The 12,554-nt window shown below is 38.5% G+C and overlaps 1 protein-coding gene across 11 annotated transcripts in view; it reads left to right on the forward strand.

Annotated features, from left to right (window-relative positions):
• SLC38A9 (solute carrier family 38 member 9) overlaps nucleotides 1-12,554 on the forward strand; it is a 64,894-nt gene that overhangs the window by 23,722 nt on the left and 28,618 nt on the right. For all 11 annotated transcript variants that reach the window (XM_030470976.1, XM_030470975.1, XM_030470974.1 and 8 more), the window contains exons 9-12: nucleotides 658-855; nucleotides 2,694-2,801; nucleotides 5,651-5,757; nucleotides 12,246-12,359. In XM_030470976.1, the coding sequence (XP_030326836.1) occupies nucleotides 658-855; nucleotides 2,694-2,801; nucleotides 5,651-5,757; nucleotides 12,246-12,359 (527 nt within the window). The remainder of the gene's footprint in view (nucleotides 1-657; nucleotides 856-2,693; nucleotides 2,802-5,650; nucleotides 5,758-12,245; nucleotides 12,360-12,554) is intronic.

Below are 12,554 nucleotides of genomic sequence, written 5' to 3' on the forward strand. Positions count from 1 at the left end.
TGCCGTCAATCAGCCACCATGTGGCAGTGTTACGGGCGCATATCTTAAATTATTTGTGTTGTGTAGCAGTGGTGTACTTGCACATGGCATGGCACAAAGGTGATGAGATGTTTTGGTTCAGCATATGAGTTTTAGACCTTTCTGTTGTAGTAGCTTTCTTCTCATCCTTAGTTTGTGTGCTCCCAGAGCAATGTAGAGTAATACAGGCTCTTCTGTACACAGATACTCTTGCATCGTGGTTCATATGATCTTACTCTAGTGTGGAGGGACAGATTACAGTGCTAAATATGCAGCCAGGTGCAGAGGTGCATTGCTATGGCATGATTCCAGCACATGCATGTAGGCATGAAGACACTTAACTATAGGTATGTGGCCTTGAAGGCTGATCCTATGACACAGCTCAGGCTTCAGACAAGTAAGCATCTTTGTTGTGCTCAGCTGAAGGAACTGGAGCATGTGCCAGCTTAGTGCAAAGTGCCTAACAGTGAAATCTTAGTGCTCAACTCCTGATTAAAAGAAAAAAATAAGTGTTTCAGGTCTGAATTGTTACACATTGCTTTTGAATGGTCCTATTCCTCATAGGGGTCTTGGCTGTGAAGATTCTGTGCAAGTAAAACCTTTTTCACCTGGGGATGTTTTTCTTTTCCTTTCTTCCAGTGATTTGTCCAAGTGCTGCTAGTGGTCACCCACCACAGAACAGGAGTGTGGTGTTCTCTTCTGGCAATGATACAGGTTTTGAACTCTTTGAGAAGTGGTGGAACAAATCACAGACAGTACCATTCTACCTGATTGCTATTCTTCTACCCCTGCTAAATCTAAAGTCTCCATCCTTCTTTGCAAAGTTTAATGTCCTAGGTAGGTAACAAATACTATTAAATCATTGGTTCATTGTTGCTAAAATGTATAGAGAACAGTGACATCTACTCCAGTGAGTAGAATCGTAGAATAGAGTCACAGAATTATTTAGGTTGGAAGGTTGGAAAAGACTTTTAAGATCATCAGGTCCAGCCGTTAACCCAGCACTGCCAAGTCCACCACTAAAATGTGTTCCTAAGTGTTAAATCTATGCAGTCTTTTAAACACCTCCAGGGATCGTAACACAAACACATTGTTCCAATGCTTAATAACGATTTGGTAAAGATTTTTTTTTAATATCTGAGCTAAACCTCACCTGGTGCAATTTGAGGTTATTTCCTCTTATCCTAGGAGATGGAAGACAGGGAATTGAGGGTCTACTTTGTCCTCTGTTCCAGTGAGACAGAACTAGAGCTTGGATCTACTGTGGCTGGAACCACTAGATAATATAGCACAGAAGTTGGGTAAGTGATAGTGCTTCTGTGTAAAAAGTAACATTTTTGAGTAAACTAGATATAACATTAGGGATAAGAAAATATTTTTATCAAGTGAGATCTAGCCATAACTGTATCTGTTTTTAAAATAAACACGTTATCATGGACAATTAGTTTATTATTTGAGAATCTGAATATTAAAATACAAAATTCAGTAGATTATTATGTCATTCAGAAACTGTTCAAAGTTGCCTTAATTTTTATAAACCTTGAAATTTATAGGACAAGAAAAAATTAAAGGCAATTTTCGAGATGCTGAAGTTATTCTTAATGGAGAACTTTTACTTATTTTTACACCTATGGAAACCTGAATGATTAGGAAAATACGGAATATTTTAGCTGTTAAGCTGATCCTAAATTACAGAACCTTTTATCTTCCTAATTCCTTGACTATGCTCCGTGTAATCGAATGATAATTTCTTCAGTTTATTTTTTTAACCTTGGAGATACTGCTAGAATGAATTGATGTCTTATTTGAATCTGTATTCTGAACTATGAAAATGCTGTTTCTTTGTCTTTACCTATAGCCTGTTCTCTGGTGACTAGCAGTATTATTGGCCAACAGGTTGCATTGCAGTAGCCTTACTTACTGTTGCACAGTTTCCTTCAATTTTTAGGTAGTTACCATTCTGCCCTTATCTCTTTCAAATGGCAGAGTCAAAATCCTATGCTGTCCGTCCCATATGCAGGCACAGCAAGGCATTTGTATCCATCTGTGATCATATTTGTAGTCGTCTACCTGTATTGCTGGATACCTCTGAACCAATGAGATGGAATGCAAAGCCAATCTTATGATCAAGGTTATCGAAGGTTATGATAAAAACAGAGTTTAAATCAGTAGGGATCAAGTGTCATTACCGGCTTCTAGCTCCCAGTATAAAGTTCACAATTGCAGTAAACATTCCTATCTCATTGGGGTATTTGGTTCAAAAAGTCAATGACTCAATGGACGTTGTAGTAACTGCAGTACAGTGGCCAAGTTTCTCTCATGTTAGATTAAAATCCTGACAGCTGAAGCTGGAATTTATCTGTTACTGCCTGAAGACCTCCCTGGCTGCCCAGCACCAAGGGTTACAAGGTGGTATTTCCACTGTCACTAATGCAGCATCTGGAAAACATTAAACATGCTGAAAGCTTGCATTGGGTTCAAGTGCATTATTCTTTTTCTCTGATGTGTGAAAGATACAAAGAAAAAGAACATTTAGATGTAGCCTGTGTTTTTAAGAATGAATACCAACTTGAAGTGTTTGGGCTACAGGTAACTAGTTGGTAGAGCAGGAATAAAACACAGCATAAATACTTTCTACTTCCTCATGGTGTTTGTTTGGCTCTTGTCTTTTCCAGGTACAGTTTCAGTTGTCTACTTAGTTTTTCTGGTTACTGTAAAGGCTGCTCGTCTGGGAATCCACTTAGAATACAACTGGTTTACAGAGAATGATTTTTTTGTACCAGGTAAAATAAAATGCTTTAATGAAGCATATATATGATGGATTTAAGATTTTTTTAAAGCAATTCGTTAGTGAATTTCTCACCTTTTAACACCTCTGTGACATAAATAAAGTGAGGAAATGATATCTGATTAGCATGTGGAGGCTACATCCTTTGCAACAGGCCAAATTGTATGACCAATTAGCTCCAAGGAGATGTCCCCTGTACTGTTGAATTATTATCACTTATTCTCCTCTTAGAAACAAGTGTAGTTTGTCCTTCTTTAAAAGTTACTTACTTACTTAAAACAAAGTTCAGGGATATGGACCTTCTTAGGGTTTCTTTTAAGTGTTTGTGCATTTTTAGTTTACCAGTCACAATAAGCACTGTATTAACAGTTTTACGCATGGTTTGCGAACTATTGTTAGGTCCAGTAGTGTAGAATTAGAGAGGAAAACAAGGATAGCTTAAAACATTAAGATGCGTATACTGTATCAGTATAGAAATAAAAAAAAAAAAAAAGACACCAGAGTTTTTGCCTGTTTCTAACAGAATCTGATCTAATTTGTGGAATCATGTTAATGCACTGTGGCAACAAGTGTGACAACTCAGTGAGTAAACTACAGATAGTTGAGTAAAGTTACGGATATGAAATTCGACTTGTTTAAGTGTGTTCACATGACAGTTGCAGTAGTCTTGCATCTACTTACTCTTTGTTGTCTTCTGCCACTGTTTGGATTGATGCAGCTCTCTAGCTGAACTGAAATTGATCTGGCACAAGCAGAATAAACAGCTTGGCTAACGTATTCTATGGACGTTTGGCAAAGAAGTCTGCTAAAAACCCAGTATTACCCTTCTCCACCCCTAAGCCTCTAGCTGTCATCAGATCTGTTTGTTCATTTTTTCATAACTGCTGAAGGTCATTCCTTCCCCATCTCTACTAGGCATTCATCTATTTCAAGATCTGAATGCCAAGAAACAAGTGAAAGGCTTATTTAAAACAGTTTCTTCAGCTTGGTTATGTCACCAAGAAAAAAAGACTGTTATCCTTTCATGCTGAGTCTTCAAAGCCAGATGGTTTTTCCTGAGTATGACTGTGTGCAAGACAAAGCAGATGCTTTAAGGATGGACTGGATTATCTTCGTAATTCCCTAAGAATCCTCCTGACTACTGCAGCATAAGTACAAACTTAAAGATAGATGTAGGTGGTTGTGAAACAGTGCTATCTATGCTATCTATTTTCCTGCGTCACTAGCCTTTACTTTTAGACAGAATTTTTGGACTAACAAACTGATTTTGTCTCCAGTGTAAAATTTTTTATTTCAAATCACTGGATTATTGTCATCTGTGTTAATGACCTAATTTATTTTGTAGGTCAATATTCTTAATGATATCTGTAAGTAGAGGAGACCACAGTGTTTTGTCTTCCTCCATTGCAAGGTTGGAAATGTGGTTTTAACCTGAACTTCCCCAACAGACAGTCTTCAAATGCTTGCATGGCCCCATATGTACGGACTCCTCCTGAGAAGGCAGGAGAAAATTTGCCCAAACTAAAGTTCACTAACAAACCAGCATAAACTGGAAGCCAGACTATGTCTAAGAAATCAGGTTTTAAGCATCTTGAAGTTCAAGATCTATTAAGCAGTCCTGTGTAAAATTAGTTACAGCATGACACGTGCCCACAGGTCACTAAGAGGTGGCGCACTCAGTTTATTTTGGCAATGTGACTAGCACAGCTAGGAGATAGACAAAGCACATAGCTAGTGCATGTAAATCTGGCTGCTACTGATTGTTGTAGTGATGGGGGAAATGCAGTGCTGAAAGATTCTGAATCTCTTTGCTTTTTATTATTGAGATTAAAGTAGTGGATGAAAAACAAGACCAAAAGTCGCTTGCACTCTCAATTGTATCAGTAGCGCATCGTATTAGTTAGATATTGAAGATACAGTAAATCCGGCCCTAGGGAAGGCATATTCTTTCAACCTGGATGAGCCCTTCATTAATTTCTTGGGGTATGTTTACCTTGCTGAGTTTGTAACAGACAACTGGCTTAAATATGTTTGCATGGAGCTTTCTGTGGTTTGATGTGTAAGGGCATGTGAGCCTCTGATGAATGTTTTGCTGCACTGCTGGATGCTTTCCAGAAGCTGAGCTAGCTCAGGGATCTCTAATTGCTGTTAACACTCTAAAGAGTACATACATCCTTATATAATACCAACAGAATGCTGCTTTAATGATGTCACACATCAGTGAATTCCTAGGCCAGTTGTGGCGCTTCCAGAAACACAATCTTGTGGAATTGTCCTTGAAGTATTAAAAGAAGCAAAGCAATGCCATTCCCTTGGAGACAAAAAAATAAATACTTTTCTCATAGATAAGAAGTTGGTCTGCCTTTCTTTATGCCCTGGTTTGTAAGCAGAACCTCTTAAACATCTGCAGACCTCATTTTTCCTACAGTAGCATAAGTAACTTGTTAACAACAAAAGATGTTCACAGGGTATGATTCCTTCCCCCCATCTCCCTGTTCAGGAACCAAGAGATACACAGCCTTAATTCCTTCCTCAAAAATGTTTTCCAGTTAAACTGTTAAGAAGCAGAGAAGTTTGTATGTATAAATCCTAGATTATCCTAATAACCTTTGATGGTTGGGGTCTCCTTAGAAACTTTGCTGGAGAGTGTGTTATATAGTAACCATTTTGTACTTCCTGGTTATATATCTGCATTGGCTATGGTCAAAGATGAAATAGATTGGCCCATTTTGACATGGAGGCTCATGTTTCTGCCAGTAGATTCCACAGCACTGTATGTCCTCTGCATTTTGGTGGTGTTTGTTTCAAAGAAGTAAGTTATTAACACTTTTTCTCCTCCCTTAGAGTTTAGAATTCAGTTCCCTCAGCTGACAGGGGTTCTGACACTTGCCTTCTTCATCCACAATTGTGTCATCACACTTCTTCAAAATAACAGGAATCAAGAAAACAATGTAAGTAATTTCACAAGACTGTGCTGGTTTGTATCTAGATAGCCAGGCGACACTGATTTTTTTCCTGTCTGCTTCATCTTGAAATTGATCCAGGAACTGTAATAGCTTCAGAAAATGTAACTCATTTTTGTGATCTGGTAAGAAACCAGGTCTACATACTTTTACAGGCTACCAGTGCATAACAGATGCATTACAAATTTTTCAGATTAAAGCCTTGAGGAGTGTCTTAGACTTATTTGTGGTCAGTCTGGTATTAGATGGCCAAATTGCACACAAAAAGTAGGTGGTTTGTCATTATTCTGAGACCCTAGAAAAACTGACCGATTTTAGAATTAAAAATGCTGGAGAAAATAGGTCACAAGACTGATTTTAGCAGAGTCCTGAACAAGAGTGTTGGGGTCTATATAATATTTTTAATCAGAGTTGCTTCAGTAGTTTTTTGCTTCAGTAGTCAAGATTCATAGAGAAACCTGATCCTATTTAGGAAATCCTCAAAGTTGAAGCCTGGATTGGGAATCTTTGTGATATGTAGACTTTGAGCTGTTGCTTTGCTCTAGAAAAAGTTATGTATTGCTCATCCAGATGGAACTGCATTCTTTCTTAATATCTTCGCGTTATAAAATACAAAATACAGTAAACATGATAGAGGTAGTCCTAGAGTACATTTTTACATTTATTTTGATTGTTTATTTTTTCTTTCCTACTTTCCAGCGTTATTAAAATCTTAGCTGTAAACGTAACTAGAATAACATGCAAAGATTTAAAAATATTAGCTGTGGAATAAACTGGTACAGAATCACAGAATGGTTGAGGTTCAGATGGACCTCTGGATGTCATCTTGTCCAACACTTCTACTCAAGCAGGGGTTGAACCTAGACCCAGTTGCCAACACATGATATAAAATATACCTGATTTGATTATTCAGAGGTGAAATGCATATTATGTGCGAATGCAGTGAGATGACCTTTTGCTTTAGTAATCCGCCCAGTGACTTTTTTGTACCTGTGAACCAGGGCTAGCTTGTGAGTGACCACCTCTGCAAAGGAGTCATAAATTCTCCTTCAGAAAAGCATCTTGGGCTTTTTGGGCATTTCTGAATATAGTTTAACTAAAAAGGCGGTTAGCGGAGCTCTGGAGGAAGAAAACTAAGTAAGTTTTTTCTCAGTTTTCATAAGAATATCTCATGATCTGGAAAAGAGCAAGATTTCTCTCTCTCTTTAGCTGTGCCTTTCAGGTTCTAAAGCCGTGGTGGCTCCAGCAATCAACTCTGTATGCAGTGGAGGCCTAATGCTTCCATGCCACCTTCAGGACTTTTCCTGTGGTATTTCCCCTTCCATTTACATCAGAGCAAGCAATCAGCTGCAAATAGCAGCGCCTGGATTCTTCTGCAGTTTGCTTTTCCTGTGTTAAGGAGGAAGCAACTGCTGCTTGCATTTGAATCAGCTTTTCTGAATGCCCTCCCTAGAGCTTAAGTCGAATTTCCAAGTCAGCCCCAGCATGGATCCCAAGCCCTTGACAAGACTCTTGCATTCCAGAAGAGTGTTCAAATTGCAGGGAAAGAGCACCGTTAAGTATAGCAGGAAAGGTTTTTAATGGTAAACCAAATCTGTGCATAGTTCCTCTAGGAGTTTTATTTGGCTAGAGATTACAGCAGCCTTTCACCTAGGTCTGGTAGTGCTTTCCAAATGTTAATGAAGCACTGATGCTCTTGAAAAGCTGTTTGTGCTTATTTCACTAAGCTGCTGGACTAAGTGGGAGGTTTACATATGTATAGGGTATTTTTTCCTATGTATTTACATCAGCAAGATGCTTTCTTATATCAGTATCTCATGGGGAGTCTAATGGAGACTCCATTGTTTTATTGATTGACCTGCTAACATGTCATTTCCATCAGAGTTCTGTGAAAAGACACAGAACATGGGGAGCTGGAAAAGTACTGTTTTGAACTTGCTGAAACTAGTGGTCATAAGAACAACTCTTTGGGGAGGTGGAAAAAAGTAAGAGAAACAATAACATTCCTTTTATGGAGTCAGAAATCCAAAACAATAGCAGCTTCCATTCTGATCACAGGCATGTATCACTGCCCAAAGCTAAAACACACATGGAGGGGAGGATTCCTTTGGCTGCTATTCCAGTACAGTGGTGTGGGTGTGAGAGGAGCAGTGCACTGGATAAGCCAAATGTCAGCAGCAAAGCCTGGAGAAGCCCTGCGAGCAGGGTTCTTAGTCTGCAATTCAAAGTTAACTCCCTGTTCTCATCTCCCACTGCTGCCCCCTTATATTTATCAGTTCAAGACTTTGTGCACTGCACAGCTAGTTTGGAAACTGATTGCATAAAAAACTAACCCAGCCACGAAAAGGTAATTAGTTGGGTTTTTTGGTTGGTTGGTTGCTGTTTTGGGTGGGGTTTTTTTTCTGATTCACGTCTGTGATCTGGTTCCCTGAGCAACTGTACAGATGCTGTACAAGCCGAGAGTGTGATCTAGAGGCATAAATATGCTGGTGCTGTCTCTTAACTATTGTTTGTGGACTTACCTGGGGGAAAGGCTGGTAGTGGGGAGATGTTTTTTGTTCAGAAGGTAACTGCAGAAGGCATGGAGCTGTGAATAGTTCTTCTTTTCTGCCATATTCAAACCTTGTTTATTACCTGTAAAGAGTGAGCTTCCGCTGATACTGCTCTACCGTTGGTTTCTCTTTCCAGCCAAAATTGTGCACAGCATTATGCATCCTGGTGAAGTACTTTTTTATCACCTTATTAAATGTTATCACTTGCCCTTGATGCTTGAACAGGTGAAGTCTGGTTTTGTGATATGGATCAGAGTCCTGTTGAGATATTGCAGAGGCAACATCTCTCTTTCAAGAAGTGGCCAGTCTGAAATGGGATATGAAAAGGCAGTTCTTCTAATGTGGTAATACTTGCTAAGCACCAATATAGGCCTCTCCATCCAAGAAGTATCTCTACAAACTAGCTTTCACTTTGGTACTGAGAGAAAAATGAACTGTTTTTTCCATGTCATGCAATAGGGAAGACAAGGCCTGAAAGTTGCCTGTTCTTTTCAGCTTCGCATAGGAAATATCTGTAGAGCCACAGAGTTGTCACTGTGTCTGTGTCCAGTCCTGTGCTGCATGTCCAGCCTGTGCCCAGGTGCTAGTCTATGAGTGTGATATAATGTCTTCTACTCAGAGTTTTCTTTGTTAGTTATCAGGCTCATCCTTTTGTTAGGAGGCTGATTTCTGCCTTTGTTATGCTGCTGCTGTCACCAGCCTCAGCACCCTATTTTCTGTCCTTCCAAAGGCACTTTCAACACTTTATTCTGTGCATCTGACCAGAAAAGCTCCTGGTCAGCAATAAATTCAGTTAACATGTTCTCCAGGTTCCACCTCAAAATCTGCCTGTTATTTCAAGTGTACTTGACAGCGGCTTGGTAGGTGGCAAGCTGTAATCCTTATGGCCATGACCTGCATGTTGTCTTTAATAATTTCCTTTCACATTTTTCTACATTTCATTATGATTTTATTCTTAGATTATAAACTTTAGGTGTGATAACTGCCGTATATTTTATGCTTAGGCAGCTTCCACCACAGTAATGTTCATTCTGAATATGAACAGATTAATATGAATTTTAAAATACACAAATGCGATTATTCCTCTGTTACTTAAAATTAATCCTTTCATGTCTATCCATGTGTCCTTTGGTTTTAGCTGGAATTATGCTGTCTAAACAGTATTTATAGTCACAGTCTTTAGGGAGTGAACCCAGGTGTCCTGAAGAGTAATGAACATTAATCAAAAGATGCTCTTGTTACATACAGAAATAACACACTCTTGTACAAAAATAACCGTCTTATATGCAGAAGCAGATGTTTGCAAGGGAGGTGATGAATGTTTGAGGAAAAATAAATTCAGGGGTTTGAGTTGCCTATTTCTTTTCTTGTTGCTTATGGAAATCAAAATCTGGGTTTTCTTTGTTTGGTGACAATACCTGAAGAAAAAGATGTATTGTGTTACATGCTATAAAAATACATTAACAAAATTATCTCAGCACCACTTTCAGAACAGATTAAAGCGTACACACTGAAGAACTGTAGGAACATGAACCTGGTTAGTATAATCAGTCGTAATAGCACATTAGCTATCCACTCTTAATCAAGTATAGTCCAAAGGAAGTAGTAAGAATTTAATTTCAGATTGCTTGCCCTCACAGCTGCAAGTACTTGTCACAGCAAAAATAGTTTTACAGTAGTACAAATAACAACTGTGAGTTACTATGCTGTCTTCATGCATGAGGAATACACCTAAAAATACCAAATTTAAAGCAAGTGAAAACAGGTTTTGTCAGATGGTGTGTCTGAAGAAGGTCTTGGGTGCATTTTGAGAAATTGTGCAACTCCTGTCTTCAAGACATGAGAGTCCGTGTCACCCTGCAAAACCACCTTACCCTGCTTAGTCTCTGCTTCCTGCATTTAAGTTACTCATAAATCCCTGCAAGAAATCTGGATGCTCAGATTTGGTATTCCTAAACTCACTTTTTAGGATGGGCAGTGACGCTTTTGAAGGGGGAGCTGTTACGTAAAAAGCTGTACAGCTTCTCATATAACTGAGGAGAATTCTGGGAGTACTTTAGAGAAAATGCTATTGTTCAACCTCTGGTGGAAGTTACTAGTCCTTACTCAGTGACCAGTGCAAGGAGAGTGAAAACCAGAGAAGCATCTTCCAGCTGCATGTAAGTGGTCAGCAGGAGGAAGAGGTTGCAGCTGCCAGGGGCATGAGGGCCACCCTGGGGGACACGTTAACACCACGTTGTTGTCTGATGAAAAATATCATTGGCCTTTTGTAGGCTGATGGGAAAAAGGCATCAATCTTCTACCCCAAAAGCATTGGCAAAATGAGCAGGAGATTCCAGTTCCCTCACTAAAACAGGGTGCCTTCTGACCTTTTCTTGAAACTTGTAATCTAGCATTTTTTTCTTTCCTTGTGTACCACCTTGCCCTTGGAAGACCTCAGAAAGGTACAGAATATGTTGCTTTTGACAAGGATATAATGTAAAGAAACATTTAGGGAAACATTTCCATGCACAGATGTGAGCAGGCTTTGCCCATGCTCAGTGAGCCGGCTGGAGACCGTAATTATGATCTTGGTCTGGAAGCCATACAGTCCTAATTTGGTGCTTTGCCTGAGCTAATAAGACTTGCTTTTCAGTCATAGGAAAATAGGGTCATGTTTTGAAGCATTACCAGTAATCCTTTAAGAAGCTGATTAGCAGCAGCAGCTGAACAAATGGTTTGCTGTAAGGTAGTAAGCGTTTTGTAGTGTAGAATAAGCTTACACAGAATATAGTTAGCTAATAACTAGAAACAAATGGTCTCCCGTTTTATTTCCAAAAAAAAAAGAGAATTGATGTAGAATACTAAGTACATTGCTATGAGGTCATTCTGGTGTATATGTGGATTCTGCAAATTCATAAAGTACTGGAGAAGATTTGCTACTTATTTTCCAATACTAAATGGTGCTAAAAACTTTTAGTCATTTTTGTGTAGTTGACAATCTTTTTATACACTAGATACTTTATAAATATAGTTAAAATTTTCAGAAGTGAACACTGAAGTTAAAATCTGTATTTAGGTATATGTAATATAGTTAAATATGGATTTATGACCTTAGCTTCAGTAGTCTCTCCTAAAAGTCTTTGATGATTATTTAGTGCATTTACCTGAGGTGTTTATAGAAATTTAATAAGAAGGTGAATCTGTAGTTTTAAATTAAAGTCATAAAACACAATTGTAAAGCTAAAGGACATACATACATACTTCTGTGCCTACCTATGCCTTTCTATTTTATTTGTCTTTGTATTTTTATTTAATGGTGTATAAGTTATATTTCACACCATTCATACAGAAGCCTGACATCCTATTTTCTGGTTTGGAGCCAGCTTGTGTGGACCATCCTTTTGGGTTTCAAAGCAGCTTCTTAAAAAATGTTGTTTACGTTATACCTGCAGTTGGGTAGGCTGATGTCTTTAATTGCAAGATTTTAGTCCTAATGAGAAATTTAACAGATGGCATTGCTGTGCTTTCTGTCTTCAACGGTTGTTACTGTGTCCCAAGGCTCTTAGTAGGGATAATTGAATGTAAGAAAGCAGAGGGTGTTTCTCGTTTGTTTGATGTAATAACTAGTGTATACTTGTGCATCCAGCAATAATGAGATACAGCTATTGGCATATCTGTTTCTTCATGCTTTTTCTGTATGTAGATAGATAAATAATACTTGTGTAGATCCACTTTGCAGTATCGTTTTGCAGCTCTCTGATCTGATCCAGGACCAGTTTTGAAGCCCCCATTCAAGCAATAGAAAGAAATAGTAATAAATATTAAACAGTAATAAATATAAAAGTGACAGTAATAAATGCTATAGGAATCTCCTCATGAGTTTTTTTATTTTGTCTGTTTTGGTGTCAGTGCTGGCCAAAATAAGATTTTATTTTTCCTCAGGTGAGAGACCTCTCTATTGCATACTTCCTGGTGGGATTAACGTATCTGTATGTCGGGGTGATAATTTTTGCTTCTTTTCCTTCACCACCGCTATCCAAAGAATGTATTGAACAGGTGAGATTTTTACTAGAGTACATATTTGTCCTTGATCTTTCAGTAAATATGTATTAAAAAAAGAACATCTACTGCTTCTTGCTTCATGACTCACCCTGGCAGACACATCTGTTCTTGGCTCTGGTCAATTGGCTAATGCCTCATGGGCACAAGCAGATGAGTAATGCTTGTGTTATCTCATTTATATTCATGTCT

The sequence above is a fragment of the Strigops habroptila genome, chromosome Z (genome assembly GCF_004027225.2).
Source record: "Strigops habroptila isolate Jane chromosome Z, bStrHab1.2.pri, whole genome shotgun sequence".
NCBI classification, from domain to species: Eukaryota; Metazoa; Chordata; class Aves; order Psittaciformes; family Psittacidae; genus Strigops; species Strigops habroptila.